We start from the raw sequence: 17,980 nt of genomic DNA, 5'->3' as shown, positions 1-17,980 counted from the left end.
AAAAAAAAAAAAAAAAAGCGTGTGAGATGGCAAGCTAACCAGACATAACAGGAGCCTCTAACAATTAAAAGGACTCACTGATTTTAAGAACAGGAGGAATCATTAGGATTAGTTAACATGACTTCCTGCATGTAACTTTAGCTAAAAATTCTTAAAAGGTGGTTAGCCACGTTAATAACTTGAAGTCAGGCAGAAAGTAAGGGAGGGTGGCACCACAACAGTGTAACTGGTTTAGATATGAGCTTTTGCAGAAAACAACCTACTTTGTCAGATTTATGAATGGACAGTCCATTCCTGGTCTAAGTTGCCACACTACCCTACTGTGTGCCTAAAAATTCTTGCATTTAACTTAATATGCCTTTGAAATTAACCACAGCACTTCTCTAGGGAGAGAGAAGCAATCTTTACAGACTGATCACATTGTCTCACTGTTAAATTTGCAAGCTTATTTCTAGCTTGAACTTATCTTCTTGGACTTCAAACCAGTGTCTTATGATGCTTTTGTCAACTTGATTCAAAAAGCCTTTAAGTAATTACTAATAGAACTGATCAAAGTTAGCAGTATCTAAGATTCTCTCAAGCCCTGGCACTGAATGGAGATGCTATCTGACGGCAGAGAGATGCACGCAAACCCACCGTGAGAGCGGATGTGTCTGCTGAGGTTGCTGCTGTTCTGAAAGACCTTACTGCAGATGCTGCACTGGTAGACTCGCTTGTGATCCCCAAGTTGCTTCATCAGCTTGCGCCGTATTCCATGTCTACTGGAGAGAATTAAACTTCTTTTGAGGGACATGGTGTTTTGGTGATGAGTAAACCTACTGGATTAGAGAAAGAAAGGCAGGGACTGAAAGGTATCCCACAGATGAAAAGAAAGAGTGCTAGAAGATGGCAAAAACTTAGTCTTAGGCTCAGCCTTTAGGGGGAAATCAGAACCTGGCTACTGTGCTCAGGGGTGACTCCTCCCAGCCATGTATAGAAAGCAATCAAGGCTGCCTGAAAAGCATTTAGTCCAGGCATCCTCAGCCAGAAAAATAAAACGTGTCTAATTTGAATCAAAGATTAGATCTCCAGTGCTCTCAAATGAAGACAAAGGAATTTCTCTCATTATCCCTTAAAATCACTTTTCACTCCAAAAGCTTGAGAATTTTCATGTGAAAAGCAAACAAAAGCAGCATGTAGAGAACCATCCAGCAATATCATTCTGCTTCTCTTCCTAACTACTGTTTGTGACATGTTTTTGAATCATACTTTTATATAGCTATGTACTTGCTGGGGGCTTCAATTTATGTTACTAACTGTAATCTTGACATAGAAATCAATCAAACACCCACAAATCTTTCAGTCAGCTATTTTCACTTAGACAAAATATCTTTTACAAGAAATATATGCAATTACCATGCTTAGTCAATTACAAGATGAGGTCCCCCCCACCACTTAACACAGAGGAAAAACTGCTTATCTTACAATTGAGCATGAGGTGGCATGAGGCAGGTGGCTGCTGTGGCTCTGGCCCCAACCCTGGGTCAGAGCCACAGCCCCAGCCCCAGCTGCTGCTTGTACCCCCTCACCACTGCCTGTTCTGTAGCCCCTACAATTCCTCACCTGTGGCCTCTGTGCCTCCCCCTCCCCCATCTTTGCTCTGGTGCTTGCAGGTTCTAGCGCTGCTGCAGCCTGGAGCTTGGTGCATGGTTCAGCCCTGTAGCAGCAGTGCCAGCTCTATGCAGTGCTATGGGGCAGGGCTGGAGCCATGCTCCATGCCTCAAGGCTGCAGTGGAGACAGCCTGCTGGTGCTGAGACAAAGGTAAGGAAGAGGTTGATGGGCAGGCAGAGGAGAGTGGGGGATAGGATGGGTAAGACACGGGCAGGTACCCAAGGCTGTGGGGTGGCAGAAGCAGCACAGAGAGGGGGAAATGGGGGGAAGAAGAAAGAGGGGGGTAGAGGCCTGAGACTGTGGGGGGGGGCAGAAGTGGTACACTGAGGGTAAGCTGGGGGGGCAGGAGCCTGCAGCTGCAGAGGGCAGGCACAAAGGGAAGTAAAGGTGGGGGGGACAGGACAGGACAGGAGGCAGGGGGCAAGCTGCATGCCTGCCTCACCACCTGCCCTACCACATACCTCCCCCACTGCTTTCCTCTACTGCCTGCTCCATTACTACCCCACTCATTGCCTGTGGCAGTAAGGGGGATACATTTAAGATGATCTTCCAATAATTAGATTCTATACATGGAAAATTCTAACAAATGTATACATTTTCCATGAATAGCATCTAATTAGCAGGGGGGAGGAATCATTTATATCTGGGTAAATACATTAATCAAATTCCTGAGGTTCTGCAAACTCCACAGGTATTGTCTCCTCACCCCCTCCATGCTAGATGAGACAGAAGTGGTTGACAAGTTCTACTAGCAGCAGGACTGCCCAACATGCTTGGGAGAAATTGTAGCATGTTGGAACTTTTATTTCTGTCACTCTGGGAGTAATATTAAACTGTGCAGCTGTGCCTGAATTTCATAAATCACTTTGTATAACATAATGAAGATACAGTTCTATTGCAGTACACTCTGTGACGGAAACTTATATTACCAGCACCCCACCACTAACTTATAATGCTTCCAGCCTGCACGAATCCCCCACTGTGCCAGGAGCACAGAAGCTCCATTAGCAGCTGCTCCACCAGCAGTTTGCACACCCACACATGGAGCTGAGTGATGAAAAAGGCTCTGACAGAACCCACTGTACCATGGCTCCCATTAATAAAAAAGAGTCAGAGTTGGGCCAGGTTCTGATTGTTCCAAATTAGTCCCTCAGCCAATGCCCCCTGCAAGAAAAACTACAATGGTGTTGTAGACATGACCCGAGGAAAGGTTTCACTGCTATAAGACGCTGCATCCCATGTGACTTACTTTGTTACTGAACTAATATTGTTTGTGGTGCTTGGCATCTTTCCTAAAACCAGTTCCATAATCCTTTCTTCAGCTGCAGAGGGAATAGCTACCTCATCGGGTGGGATCTCTGTTATAATTTCAGCCACACGATCCACTGTGAACACATTAAACACAAAAATACCAAATTTCTGTGGAGGGCTTTAAATGCATACAGGCAGAAATGAAATGAAACTCAGAATATATGTTTTCTGAGATAGAATGAAGCCTTATACTTTCTTTTATATCCTTCTGTTCTAGAAATAAACAGAACCAGAGTTTCCATTCTTCGCATCTAACTGAAATCAAAATAGGCAGGTCATTTAAAAGTATGAATTAAAACAAAGATGAATAATGACATGTGGCTGCTGAACTGGGTTCCAAGACAAAGAAAACAGAGCTGTGCAAAGCTTCAGTCGCTGATTCGATTCAGTGGAGATTTGTCCTGATTCGGTGGCCAGATCTCTGAATCTGAATCGAATCAGGAGACCCTTTAATCTCTCTGGATTGAATTGGAATCCTCCAAATGGATTCGGAAAGATTTAACTATTCAGACACACACAGCTTTAAATGTTCTTTCTACATGCCTCAAGGTACCAAGCGGCTCATGAATGCTGAGATGGTGGGGAGGCTGGATGCCACAGGAGCGCAGGAGGGTCCCCAGCTTGCACAGCAGCAGACATAGAAGTGGACCAGAAGCACTTCCAATCCACTTCCGGGTCGGCCTATCTATTTCTGCCTAGTAACTCCAAGGTAGAGGTTGACCTACTACCCCTGAAATTTGAGGTTCTCTCCTTTTCAAACCTCCTTTGCTTTTACCCTATTGAATGTAATTGTGCTTGTTATACATGATTGTCCAACCTATTTTTCTTGTTCTCAATGGTATCTTGGGAACAAACAAATTTTATATCTGTACAGTAACACAGTGCAAAAGCGGAAGGCCTAAGCTGCTTCTGCTCACTCAGATTTGCAAACCAATGGTCCAATGGATCCGACGCTAAAGGAGGGCTCCTATCTCAGTCTCAGGAAAACATGGGTTGAGATAAGATCTTGAAAGAAGTCCCTCCAGTTAAGAAAGCTTAAAGAAACAGTCAGGAGGGAATATATTGGGGACAGAAAGTGTCCTTTCCCTTTCTAGCTAGCATAAAGCAGGACAGGACTCTGTTACCCACTGCTCTGGGTTACCTTGAGCCTTTTTGTATTTTCTGCTTATTAATAAAACTAAACCTGAAGAAAAGGACATATACATAACCAAACCTGAAAAATTGAGCTTTGTCTGCCTCATCTGGTAAATCTGCCCAAAAACTTGCGTGCAGATGCTATGATGTTTATTACTAAGGCATAAATCTTAGAAAAGATAGTGTCATTACAGGAGATAATTTTCAAAGGTTACCTACATAAACTAAAAACCACTTAGCCCCAAATCTGGGCACTGGATTTGCAAGCCTTTTTATATTCAGACACAACCAATAAGACAGAAGCCTATCTGGCAGCTACTTTTATAAGCCTCACCTGTCTCATTTGCAGGGTCTTTGTCTTCAACAACAACAAGAGGTGTTTCTGTTTTTGCTGTTTTGGACTTTCTTCCCCTTCGTGGCTTCCTCCTCGCATCTAAGTTGGGGCTGGCCCCTTCACTGATTACAGGCTGATCTGCAGCAGGAGCCTCTATAGCCTTTTCTGGAACTCCTTCATTTTGGCTAGTCTGGGGGACTCCTTTGGCTTCCTCCAAGTGACTCAACAGATGCTCTGCAAGGGTGAGAGAAGAATCGTGATTGAAACACATGGATAGCTAAGCCGTTAAAGCAGGGCGGGCAATTATCTTGGCTGGAGAGCTGCTTGAAGTTTGGTGGTTGGCATCTTGGGACTGGAAATCTCACCCCCTATTCCCTGACCTTTGCCACCGTAAATCCCTCCCCTTGCTCTCCGGAAATGTGCCTTTGGGGGGGAAGGGGGGGGGCCATCTTAGAACGGAAAAAAAAAATCATACATTAAAAATCAAACACCTACTATAACTGATTTTATTACAAAAAATATTTTTGTCATGATTTGTGTTTGCATAGCGTATACAGAGATGATTGCACAATAACTCTAAAATAAAGTCTTAGTCTTGTATATTGTATGGGGGTGTGTGTATGGTGGTGTTTGGGCACTGTGCAGGGGGTGTGGCTGTGTGTGGGGAGGCAACAGGGCATGTTGAGGCAGTGTGTGTGTATGTGAGGAGGTTGTAGGGGCATGGTTCGGGCATGTGGGGTTTGTCAGGTGTGAGGGATGGGGGGACGACTCCCCCCACGCTCCTCTCATGATGCTCAGCCCCTGCAGGCAGCAGCAGCAGGCACGGCCATTCAGTGCTCGCACCCGGTGGAATGCAGCTTCAGCCAGCACTGCACATAGGGGCAAAGAGCGCAGTCCAGCCAGGCCACCTTTATTGCTGGGGCTCCCCACTCTGCATGCACAGCTCCTGCTCTTGCATGCCACTGGAAGGAAGCTCCACGTGCTGGAGCTGCCTGCCTTCACCGCTTCCTGCCATGCAGACCCTGGGACTCTCTGGGGAAGCAGAGGGAAGGGCTCCCTTCTACTTCCAGTGGAGTCCCAGGACCTGCGCAACATAGAGCAGCAAAGGCAACCAGCTCCAACACGTGTAGCTTCCCTCTGGTGGCATGCGAGTGCAGAAGCTGCACGTGGGTGGCAGGGAGACCCAGTGATAGAGGCAGCCTGGCCAAGCTGCAGTCCTAGCCCCCCATGCACAGTGCTGGCTGGAGCTGCGTGCTGCCATGCGCCAGTACTGGCCACAAGCACCCCGAGCACCCCAGCTCCATGCTGCTGCCAGCCCCAGCCCCACACTCCTGTCCAGCTATGCAGCTCCCCACTATACCCACCACTTCCCTACCCGCTGCCCAGAGCAAATAGGACACCGGGGAAGCCAAGCAGGTCTCCCAGGAGCTGCAGCAATGGCAGCATAGCCTTGCCCAGAAGCTGTGGGCTGGCTGGTCCGGGCCCTTCTGCCCATGAGGACGGGAGTGAGGCACAAGAGGGTATGTTGGTGGTGATGGGGGGTTGTATATGAGGGAACCTCACTCCCACCCTTATGGGCAGAAGGGCTGGGTGGGGTATAATTAGTTGCTGGCTGCCACAGGCCGGATGAAAGTGCCTGGCAGGCCAGATTCAGGTTGCGTTCTGTATTTTGTCCACCCCTACACTAAAGCCTATCGTTAGGTTAACTGAACCCTGCCAAGTTCAAGTATTTAATGGGCAGTGAAAAATACCCAACATATATATGAACATTTCATTTACAATGGAAGACTCATCACTGACCTAGACTGAAATATACAAAAGGCTGTATTTATTTGGACAAGTTTATAGATTAGCAATAAAGGGTACAGTGTTCAGAGGTGCCTAAGAGATTTAACAACTTAAGCTGTTACTCAATGATAACTTAAGAGGCCTGAGAGAATGTCTACACCACTCCCCTAGCATACCACTCTCAAGGAAGCACCAGCATCCACAACCAAAAATGAGATGGTGTGGACACATTGAGGACATCTCCTGCCTTTGCTCAAGAACTCACTGGAAACTGAGAACTCAAGAGTGGCAGTGGTGGGCATGCCCAGCATGGCTGCACCACCTCATTTCTAGGTTTGGCATGTGCAAAGCATGGTATGTTCAAAAAGAGTTTGCCCAGGAGCATAGGGGAAATGGTGTGGGCATACCTGAATTCTCATTGGGAACCAGTTAGAGTTAGTCTCCTACATCTTTTAATCTCTTAAGAGAAACCTTATTCAATAACTATAAACACAACATAAGAAAATGACATGTTCCAGTACCATATAACAATGCCTTTGTGCTGCTATAACCAACTTGATGACAATACGGAGCAGCCCTAAGTCTGCACCCTCTTTTATATATAACTCCATTTATTCTGCTGTTAATATTCATCTGCCATCTGCTAGACAATTTTTCTTTCTAGATACAATATCATAACATTTGATCAGACAGAAGCCTGCACTCATTGGTTGCTACCTTAGTTTTGTTCTTTCTTAGTATCTTAAACAACAAGCAAACAAATCATAACACCCTATAACTTACGACAGTGCAAAACCACCAACCTGATTATAAAATGTCTTGCTTTGAAAGGATGGACCTGCCCAAACATTTTCTGGTTATTTTGAACAGGAATTCCAGATTTCCCCCATACCTGTCAGCAGCTGAGGTTCCTGGAAAGTGGAGGAACACACTTTACACATCCACTGGTTAGACTCCAGTTCAGGAGGCCCACTGCCCTCTGGAGTACTTGCTACATCACAAAAAGAAAAAAATTACAAACATTTTAAATATGAACATAGCCCACTGCTCAGCAGCTCAGAGGGATTTACAATAATGTTTACCCGGCTATGAAACTTTAGAACAACTTGTTTCATTGATTAAACAAGGAATAAGACTGACCCAAGGAAGCAGCTGCTGCAATCTCACCAGTCTGGTAGAGTTTAAGATAATATCCAAGTAGTGTTTTTATGTAAGAAGCATCAGGAGATTATTATGCTTGAGACTAACACTGAATTAACTGGAAGGCCAACAGACCATTTTAGGAGCTAAAACAGGAATGGGTTTAAAAAAGAAAGGAAAGAGATTTCAATCTTCCCAATATCTCACTTGAGCTTCAGGTACATTTTCCCTTTCTTCTTTCTAAATTAAGTAGCAATCAAAGGCACATTTCAAAGAATATTTGGTATGACCAATCTTGACCACCTTAAATCAGACTTACTCATTCTGAGCAAACTGGGAATATGGACTGAACAAAATGCTTTCACAAAAGGGAATGTGAAGGGGAGTGAAAAAGCCCCTACACTTATTTGAACAGCTTAATGAACTGGGTATTTTGCCAATTCTAATATTATAAAACTGTGATGGGCTGGCTGGCAGTGACTTAGCCCAGGAATTCTGAAGGGGTAAAAGGTGATTGGAGGACTTGGGATTCCCTTTCCTCACCAATCAGGCCCCAGAGACTCACCCTCCACATCCTCTGATTGGCCCCTTGGGTCACCAGGTGCGGGATAAAAGAGGCAGTGTGGCTGACTCAGGAGAGACTAGCGAGGGACCACAAGGAAGGGGATTCAAAGAGCTGAGCCAGCAGGATGGGAGCAGTTGCCCCAGAAGCACCTGAAGGAGCGGGACCTGTAGGCAGCAGTTGGACCCCCAGCAGCGCAGTGTGCAGCTGGCAGGAGAGGCTCCCCACTGGGCTCCAGGATCCCCTATGAGAGGCTGTGGCCAGCAGGAGAGGCTCCCCAGCTCCAGCAAGGATCTGAGCAGTGACCTGAGAGGTTCCCTGCTCTGCTTCCAGCTCCTCCAATCACAGGCCAGGCAGCTCAAGTGAGGCTGGGGCTCCAGGAAGGTCAAAACCCCTAACAGCTTGGAGTAGTACCAGCACTGGTGGCTGTGTAGCAGTATTCCTACCTACCATGTGGGAGATCTGAGTTCAAGTCCCAGATAGTGTGACCTGGGATGAGTGAGTTAACAGGGAGAAATTTTTCTTGCAGTGGAAAGGGGCCATTGTGTTTTCACCCTTGCCATTTGACATTTTGTGCCTTTTGTATTTCCCCAACCAGTATTGTTTGTTCTGCTGTTTGTGTTTTACATTTTGGTTAACCCTGTCTTTTGCCAACTGGATGAATATGTCTATGATTGTAAGTGTCTAACCTTTGCTGAATCCTGCCCCCTTGGGGCATGGTTGTGTCCCCTATACCCCCTGGTTTATACTGGTTATGTTCCCAGCACTGTTCTGTCATTAAAAGGTATATGGTTAAGTCCCCATTAGGATGCTGAATCTGCTCTATAGGGGGAAGAGAGTCCCTACACCTCCCACAGCACTTGTGCACCTGCTTTGATCCCTTCAGTGGGAGAGGGGGTACCTCTTGGAGTACCACCCAGGTTACATAACCCGCAGTCTGTCTGTCTGTCTATAATGCTTTATTTGCACTCTGAAACAACTCTGATTGGTTGTTTCCATCAGCCAATCAGAGTGTGAATACAGCATTTGGACAGGAGGTGGTGGTACAGCGAAGTACCACCGTGATGGTGGAGACACAGGGAATGGAGCAGGGGTGGCAAGGCCAGCACAGCTGGCCTTGACCCTCCTGCCCTGCTCCCTGGAGGCAGTAGCAATGGAGCAGACAGAATGGGGAGGGCAAGGCCAGCACAACTGGCCTGAAAATGGAGAGGATGGGGAGGGGGGCAAGGCTGCTGAACATTACACCCTGGCCCTGCAGGTGGCAGCGATGGATAGACACGAGGGCAGTGCAAGCAGACAGAATGGGGGCAGCCTGGCCCTGGCCCTGGCCCGGCGGGGGTGGGAAAAGGGGTAGCAGGCCTGGCCCTGAAGGTGTGGGGGGGGAACCGGGGCTGGATGCAGGCTGCTGTCCCCAGCTGCCCCCCTCCCTCATTCTTGATGGGCAATTAGCTAGTATGATACATAAGATCTCAGGAACAAAGAAAACACAGAATTTCATTATTTAAGTAACCAAGCAACACATTTAACTTCAGTTAAATTTCTAAAGGAAAAAGATCTCAGAATCAGGAACATTGTTAATCTGTATTTACAATCCACAGTCATTTCAGTTTCAATCAGCTTATTAAAGGACCTATCAGGTGGATCTGAAAAAAAAAAATCAACATCAATTTGCACATTATCTGGGAAGTCTAGGCCACTGACAGACATGACCCCCCACCCCCCCAAAACCTCCCCAGTGCTTTACCAGAAGCAAAAATGTGTCAATTTGACACAGCCCCCCAGCATCTGTATATAGATTGGGCACTTCAGCAGGGCATTTTAGTGCTTTTATCTAATAGCTGATTCAATCAGCTATTAGATAAAAGCACCAGAAAGCCCCGCTGAATGTGTGAGCTATACAGATACTGGGCAAAAGAGGTCAAACTAACACAATGCTCCTTGTGGGCATACACTGTGTTTGGCACAGGGGTATGCCAAGCTGAAAGTAAAGTGCTATTTTGTTTTCTTTTCTCACATCTATAAGCGGCCTTAATGTCTTACAGTTTACAGGAATCCCGCAGCGAGGAAGTAAAGTACTGGGTTGGGTTTTGTGAGGCTTGGGCTGTATTCCAGATTCTGCTACAGCTTATTTGACCTTGAACAAATTATTTAATGCTAATATAGGCAAACCACCTAAACCGTACCCAAGTATGCTTACAAGCCCCAGTCAAGATATGGAGTGGGATTTACAGTCCAAACCAACGATATCCATTTAATTTAGGCTCCCAGGGTGTTTTATGACTGCTAGCGTATGGACAATCTGAATTGCTCAGGCATGTCAACTCTACCTACTACCATCCCATTTAGATTCTTAGGGACCAATCCAAATCGGGCAGCCAGCTCTCAGGGTTTCAAAAATCTGACTGCCTGAACAGTCTACAAAGTAGACTGCTAGGGAACTCAGGCCTCCATGTTCCCTGTAGATCACCATGGATTGGTGGCGCTCAGGCTGCAGGGCAGCCTTTTGGGAAGCAGCCAGGGATCCTACAACATCGAAGGAGACCAAACTGTTGCCACCACAGGAATGTTTCAGTGATTCATCACATTCATTAATGCTTCTTAGTTACTGAGCATTGTTTAGAGCCTCTAATAAGAGGTACTAACTGAATGCACAGTAACTAGTTACTGCACAGTAGTGCCAGCACATGGTTTTTTAGCGATGCTTACTGCACATCAGTTTAATAACACTATGCAGTAGACTATCAGTACAGTTAACAACTGCTATGTTACTGCGCAATGTTATTAGGCTAATGCACAGTAAGCATCTTGTGTAGATGCACCCAGTATTTCTTAAATAAAACATGCAGAATTTCAGTTCTGCAAAGATTTTTCTTTTCTTTTTTTTTGGTGGGGAAAGGGGATATCGCAGGGATCAGGTAGGAAGGAAGGTCCCAGAATTAAAACCTATAAAACCCCTCTGAAATATCTATGTTTTTTTGCTGAACATAGTTTTTCAGTGACCATTATATTCTAATAGCAGCAGCATCTGGGTTAATTAGATGAGCTTCTCTGGTGGAATATTCTAAACACGTCTGTAACACAAAAAGAAAGTGCCATCTTTAATGTCAATGCACAAAATCTAAGCAGAGCAGCTTCCCAATGAACTACCTCTGATGACCCCTTTTGAATAGAATTTATATAAAGTAATTTACAAATGTTTAATGCCTCTTAATTTAATCGTCTCAGCTACTGGATGTGACAAAAAAGACTAAGTTCTAGCATACCGTTCTGGTGGGGAACTTTTTGGGGGACTCAGTGTGAATATACTTTCCCATAAATAGTTCCAGTAAATACTTTATGCCCTTTTCACCCCAGGGACAGATAGCAGTCTAGGCCTGACAGCAGGCTGTAGACTGCTCTTTGATTGATGTCCTGTGATGTTATGCTTTGTCTTACTGGGTTAGTGTTGACCCCAGGTTAATCTTATAGTTTTGTAACTTTTCTGTTGCAAGCATGGCTAACTGTGTCAGAGGAGAAAAAGCGAGGCTCTGAGAGAACTGAGTAGGAAAAAAGGCAGTTCCAGGGAGGATGCAGTAAAGAGAAAGTCCCAGAGTGTAGAGAAAGGAACAGTCCCAGGGAGGAGAGACTAGAACCTGAAGAAAAGAGGGAACTGCAGTGGCACAATAAGATGGTGTGTTTTGAAGCAGTCTGCTGTGCTGTTTGGGACATCAGCACTCCAATCCCCTCCACTTAGAAAACACCCCCATTCCTGGAAGATGACCAAAAAGAAGCTCTTTGAGGCAGGAATGCTGCAGACCACTGGGAAAGCCATGCCAGAGCTAGCTTCCAGGAGCCCTTCAGGAGAGAGAGACCAAATAAAGCTTCTCCTTGGGGAGTCATGAGGCAGAGTCTCCCTTCGGAAGTGGCATGATCTGTGATACTGAATACTCTGCTTTGTACTCCTGTGACATTAAGCATGTTTTTTAAAACAATCTTTCCTTTGTCAATGTTAACCACCTTGCTCACAAGGTTATCTAATTCTGAGCCACTGTAATCAAGCATAGCTTGACTTCTATCAGATTTCTAAATTCTCATTTAACTAATACAATGTTTAGGAATAGCCACTGGTCTTAACATATCCTAATGCTATTTTTCCCCAGGCTGCCACTATCTTTTTGGTTTCCTACTTATAAATTATATTTCAGGTACTACACTATGAACAAAAGAAAAGTAAAGATTCCCTTCAGGCTTCCAAGTACCAAAAAAGAGTTGAAAGCAGTTAGTAGAGATTGGGAGAAACATCTGCCTGCAAGTTTCTAATCCCTCTCAGTTACCGTTCTTGATCACAGCAGGTTATTAAACACCCATGAAGATGATTAATGAAAATACATATATTTGAATACTACCTTCATTAAGCGTCAAGGATACATTATATGACATACAGTCAGTAGCAAAGTGAGGGGTAGCTGAATGGAACACCAGCCATGGGTGCCAGCTTAGAGGAGGTGCTATCACTGCTGTCACAGATGCACCCGCAATTGGGGAGCTTGTAACACCACAGCCGGAGCTACAGGAGCCCCTGGGCAAACAGGTAAGCACTTGATCCCCCCCCTCCTCCACCCAGGGCACCACAATTCCTAGTTACACCTCTGCATACAAATAAACCTAATCAAAAATATGATTTTATTTATAATGTTTGACACATTGTGCATATAAACACATGTGCACATTATGTGTTGAATGACTCCTTTGCTCCAGACGACCCTTAACCTGGTACTGTTAGCTACATGAAGTATAGGAATGAACACAGGATAAAGTATTTTTGTTTACCTGAAATATCAGCTTCAGGCACACTGGACTTCTTGGGCTTTTTATGTGAGAAAACAGCACTGGGAGACTTTGAAGTGAGTCTGTTCCCTTCTTTGTCATATTCCATCACAACTAAACACATATCTGTAGTGGGAGAAAAACAGTTTCTTTTTGTTCTTTTCAATACCTGACACAGTGTCAAGGGCAACACCTACAGATGCTGCCAGCTATACTAACATAGCAGGTTTTCAACAAATACTTTCCCAAAAATTCCTAACAAAGGTGAAACTCCATTTATGGCAGAATGCCTACCAGTGTAAAACTGAGAAATACACAAGTGAGAATACACCTAAAAACAATGAGTATGGATACATGTATCACTGTATACATATATATTCCTTTACAGAAGTATGCAAATCCTTCAAATCTTGATTAGGCAACAGACCACTGACTATCATTCCTGATGACCTGAAATTATTTGCATGAGAATAATTTGCAGGCTCATTATATTAAATCTGATGTTTAGCATAGTTGGAGCTTCAGCCAAATACCTAAAAAGCTGGAGAGAGGATATTCAGTTTCAGCTCATCATAACACATATACAAAATTAACCTACTCTGGTGCTTTTTTTACTTAGGAAAAGAAAAAGGAAGCCTTTCTTTGCACCTGCTGTGGAAACAGCTCGTGATAAATAATAAATGCTGGCCAAATGACCTAAGCATCTCTGCAGCCTTATAATACTTCAGGCTGCACTCTCAAAAAAAGGTCACAAAGTGTACTGATGACACTGGCATATCACCAAGCCATTCACTACTCTGTAAATTATACTCAACCTAGCAACTGCACAACAATAAAAAATGCTCCGTAATGCTAAAAGGTCTTTGTTTAAGATACAGAAATGTACAGGTAGAAGAAAATTGAGGAAAGACATAAAAGCTTTTGTGTCAGTTTAAATCACTCTATTAAAGCAGTCTGCCTTTCTCTGCAAATAACTCAAGTAATCATGTGGAATAAAAGCCCTGTTTGAACTCATCATTTTGTTTCAGAGGGCACGAAGTAAGATCGCTGAAGGTAGATGCATTTGCCTGCAATTATACAGCATCCTATTGAAAGTAAAGGATGCTTTCACTGCAATTAGAAGGGGATCATTTCTTTAGTGATTCATTTATGTTTCAGTTATATTGGCATTTGGACTTTTTAGTGAAGAGCCTGCAGCTAAGGATCATCTTTTCCTGTCTGTTGGATCCTAAGAGCCTGGAACTATTAATTAGGACACGTATTTTCTCTTTTACTTAAAGATGCTACATGATGCTGAACCTGAGCGTTTGTCTTTTAAGATGAAACCTGCATGTGAGATGGTTTGATTTTCACATCTTATCCATGCAGGGTCAGGGCCAGCACTTGAGATATTCAGCAATTCTCAGCTGCCACAGCACTCACAGAAGTGATCACATGTAGCAGAATTTGACACTGGGGGGAGGGGGAGGGTGGAATTAAAGATGCACCAAAACATACCATTGGCAATAGCAGTAACCTGCTTTAGCACTGGCTTTTCCATTTTTTTGGCATAGAAAGCTGCATACCACACTCGCAACTCTGTCCCCGGTGGGATATCCCGGGACGTAGTGAAATAAATATCACTGTCATGCTGGAAGGCAGTCAAGTTCTGGTGTTCATATTCAGTGGCTGGCCGCACCATCATCATCCAATTGCAGTCATCTTCATTAGAGGTATCAAAATAAACCAGAGGCCCATCCTTCTGGAAAACCTGCGACAGCAATGGAAACAGAATGCACACTGTAACAGAGAACCTTTAGTCCCCATAATAAGGAAGAAGGGGAAGGGCCTTTTAAAGAGAATGAGAACAGGTTGAGGCACCACCACTTGGAGAAATATAAAAGGGCCATGGCAGTATTTATTTATTTGATGTATAAGGAGCAGAAGCACTCCAACATCTAAAGAGAACAGACTTCCTGCCAAAGAAGGCCTGAGCAAAGAAGCTGGAATACTACAAGGAGGACTAGGTGTAAGTAAGCCAGTAGGAAAGCTAGGCCTACACAGGACCTAGCTGAAGGACACTGCAGAAAGGAAGACCAGCCATAAGAGATCTTGCACCAGGAGATGGTGGTGGGTCTCAGCTGCAAGCAGCAGTACACGAAGCCAGAAAGGGCCTGTCACCCCAGGACAGAAGGTAAGGGCATGGAAAGCAGGCAGGAAAACAACAAAAGACAGACCTGCTGGATATGGACACAGTGAGGCCTGCATTGTGTTTGGGCAAGGAGGGCAGTAGTTGTCAGTCACGCATACTATAAAGGTTATGAAAAATAATGGCTAAGAATAAATTAGAATGTATTTTTTGCTTTTAGGATAAAGACTTAGAATACTTCAAGCACAAATTAAATGTCAGCACCCAGATATTTAACCCAGCATGTGTGACAGATATTACCTACATTTTACAGTTAAGTAAACTGAGGCAAAGTCACACAGCAAGTCACAGACAGAATGGAAATAAACAAAAGCTTTGACTCAAAGGAACCTGCTTTAGCTAACTCAATCAAAATTACTCACTGAAGAATGGAATGCCAATTAACCTCTTTATTCATGAATGATGGGAAGCCAGGAGAAAAACCAGAACACCAAACAACAATCAACCCTTGACTTTGGTTTCTACTTATTTCTAAATCCCTATTTCTGATGAGATATTACTGGAAAGGGAAGACTGGACTGAAACACTCAAAATAGGTTTTTACTGAGACTTTTAAAAGGTGTGAGAATGAAACAAAAATGAGAACACACTTTTGTTGTGGTTGTTGTATGATCATAACTTAAGTACCTGGAAAGGCAAAAGGATTATCTGCTTTTCTGATTGTGTATTAGGAAAACAGGATCAAACTGAACTTTCACACCAAAAAAAAAAATTTTCATCATCATCCTTCTCCATCCTCCACCACCAAGTGTGTAAAGAGAAGTCAAATGGCACCTATCATCCCTATCTTTCACTTGCTGTTGTAGATCTTCTCTGTTCAGATGGAACAAAGCTGCTTTAGCAATGGCTATACTAGGCAGGATGCCTCACTAGGTTGGGCCACTGTCTGCTCCCCTGGAGATGCCACAGAAATACTCATTTAGGTTGCTTAATGTCAGATATTATCAAAAGCTCTCTCAAATCTATCCATTTCTTTCCATAATGCTTGTACTATATTGCAGGTGTGCTCACAATGACCTTAGAACTAACTTCACATCAGTATCATTGTGCATGCATCATATTATACCTTCAATGGAAAGGCTGACTCCTTTTCCAGTTTGGCAATTCGCTTAGATTCAAATGGGCCAAACTGGGTACGTTTGACCAACTGAGTCAGTGCAAATACACCTTCAGTCCCATCTTCGAGTTGTCTTATCTCCAGGTTGGAAGGCAGAGATGACCTAAAAATTGAAGGAAAAAAAACCCCAAGAGAATAAAAATATCAGGAATATTAGCCATACATAAAAACAATTCTCTCAGTGTTCAAAGGGAAGAGAAATAAGTCACCACCCAGTTTCCAATGCTGCAATGTCAGGTTGTTATTACTCCAGTTTCCAATAGAATTTTTAAAGTCCATAATGAAAACACTTCTACTGGTCTCAATATTTTTAAAAACTTTGTTTCAATATGAATTGCCAGTGCCCTTTTATAATTCACTGCTTTCAAGATATTTTCCTTTTTAATCAGAATCTTTCTTATTGCTGAGGTCAAATTTGTAAACCCTACTGTTTCCACTCTTCTTCCCAATTGCCTTCCTAACATGTCAGCAGTAGCTAGCCTTCCTTCAGATCATCAGTGCTTGTGTCATGGACACCTTCCCATTTTAGCAAATTGGGCCTGTGACAGGAACCATATTCAAGAAACATTTCTTACTATTTATAAAATGTGGTCCACCTTTGAAAAATAATTTCTTGTGACAGAAGCCATCATACTACCTTGACAAAGATGTATGGGTGCCAGACAGATCCTTATGAACCAATTTAATTCTTAGTGATTTAATCTTAGCCTCCCTCATCCCCTCATAAGCGTCCTCAATAACACAAGCTCTGCGGTCACAGGAAAACAGCACAAGGGATGCTTTCTGCAGCACCAGTCCCTCCATCTGGGGGCTAGATTTCTGCATGAGAATGTAGGCAGCTGGTAACACAACTACTGCTGTAATTACTGCCTACTGCATCCCCTCTTCAGCTGCAGGGGGAGTGAGTCAATTGTGACTCAGCTTCAGTAACAACTGCATTACTAGAGCCAGAAGTCAACAAATTCTTTCTCCTTCTGTTACCTAGATATGTGCAGTTACTACATTTCCAAAATCTATAGGACCCCAATTCCCAGAACTCTTATCAGAAGTACTGATGCCTGGAGTACCTCAAAAGGTTTCCTTCCCCTAGGCTTCTTTCCAAGGATACTTCCCAGATGAGAAACAATTTGTTTTTTTTGTCTACAGAACGTTAGTTTTCAAAAAGTTATGCTTTCAATTAAAAGTTTACCCTACAGTAAAATTGATAAGGCCAATTGATCATGAAGGCTATGCCCAAAAGAATTATTTCCAAACATATTTAAAAGTACACTTTAGCTGGCTTTAGAAATAGCCCCTACAGTAACTGCAACCCCAGCTTCTCATTACCGTGCATGAGAACATTAAAATGAAACCAGTTACAAACTACAGTAACAGAAAAAGGGTGAGACTGATTAATCTATTTTCCTTGTCTAGGCTGAGATTACCAAAAGTAAACAAAGTGTATAAGGCTTTTATTGGCAAGCAAATAAAATGAGTTTAAAAAAAAAAAAACAACAACCCCCCTTCAGTTTTAGTAACAAAAGGTGTTATTTATTATAACATAGTAAAGAACACTTGCTTGGATTTTAACACTTCTCCCCTTGTCCCCTCCTTTTTCTCTTTTTTTCAAAAACAAGACGGCCTCACTTAATCATTTCAACAGGATACATTTCTCAGTTGTACTGCAGCCTTCTCACTTGACCTTTGACAAGTTACTCCCTTTCACCCCAAGTTCCCAAAGATAACCCGGAGATGGTAATAAAATTCTTCCCACGTTTCATCCATTTTGCCTCAATTGCAAGCACTCCAGGATAGGGACTCCCACTTATTAATAGATATTGACCAAATAATTTCAGTTGGGATATGTTTGTGAAACAGTAATCCCTGGCAGTATGAATAACAGGTGTTCACCCTTCCCTCTACAGAGATGCCACAAAGAAAAAGGCAAGAGACAGCTGAGCTGTCATCAA

The 17,980-nt window shown here is 43.6% G+C and overlaps 1 protein-coding gene across 4 annotated transcripts in view; it reads right to left on the bottom strand.

Annotated features, from left to right (window-relative positions):
* The window catches only part of PRDM15 (PR/SET domain 15), a 60,342-nt gene that overhangs the window by 33,276 nt on the left and 9,086 nt on the right, over nt 1–17,980 (bottom strand). For 3 of the 4 annotated variants that reach the window (XM_019525078.1, XM_019525081.1, XM_019525079.1), the window contains 7 exons: nt 15,981–16,134; nt 14,224–14,476; nt 12,730–12,852; nt 7,111–7,209; nt 4,431–4,664; nt 2,901–3,036; nt 637–818 (listed from right to left, as the gene is read on the bottom strand). In XM_019525078.1, coding sequence (XP_019380623.1) covers nt 637–818; nt 2,901–3,036; nt 4,431–4,664; nt 7,111–7,209; nt 12,730–12,852; nt 14,224–14,476; nt 15,981–16,134 — 1,181 coding nt within the window. The remainder of the gene's footprint in view (nt 1–636; nt 819–2,900; nt 3,037–4,430; nt 4,665–7,110; nt 7,210–12,729; nt 12,853–14,223; nt 14,477–15,980; nt 16,135–17,980) is intronic. The other variant, XM_019525080.1, reaches the window with a different exon arrangement.

The sequence above is a fragment of the Gavialis gangeticus genome, unplaced genomic scaffold (genome assembly GCF_001723915.1).
Source record: "Gavialis gangeticus isolate Ggan-Ray unplaced genomic scaffold, GavGan_comp1, whole genome shotgun sequence".
NCBI classification, from domain to species: Eukaryota; Metazoa; Chordata; order Crocodylia; family Gavialidae; genus Gavialis; species Gavialis gangeticus.
The sequence above is the reverse complement of the archived record's forward strand: the minus strand, read 5'-3'. Positions and strand labels throughout refer to the sequence as shown.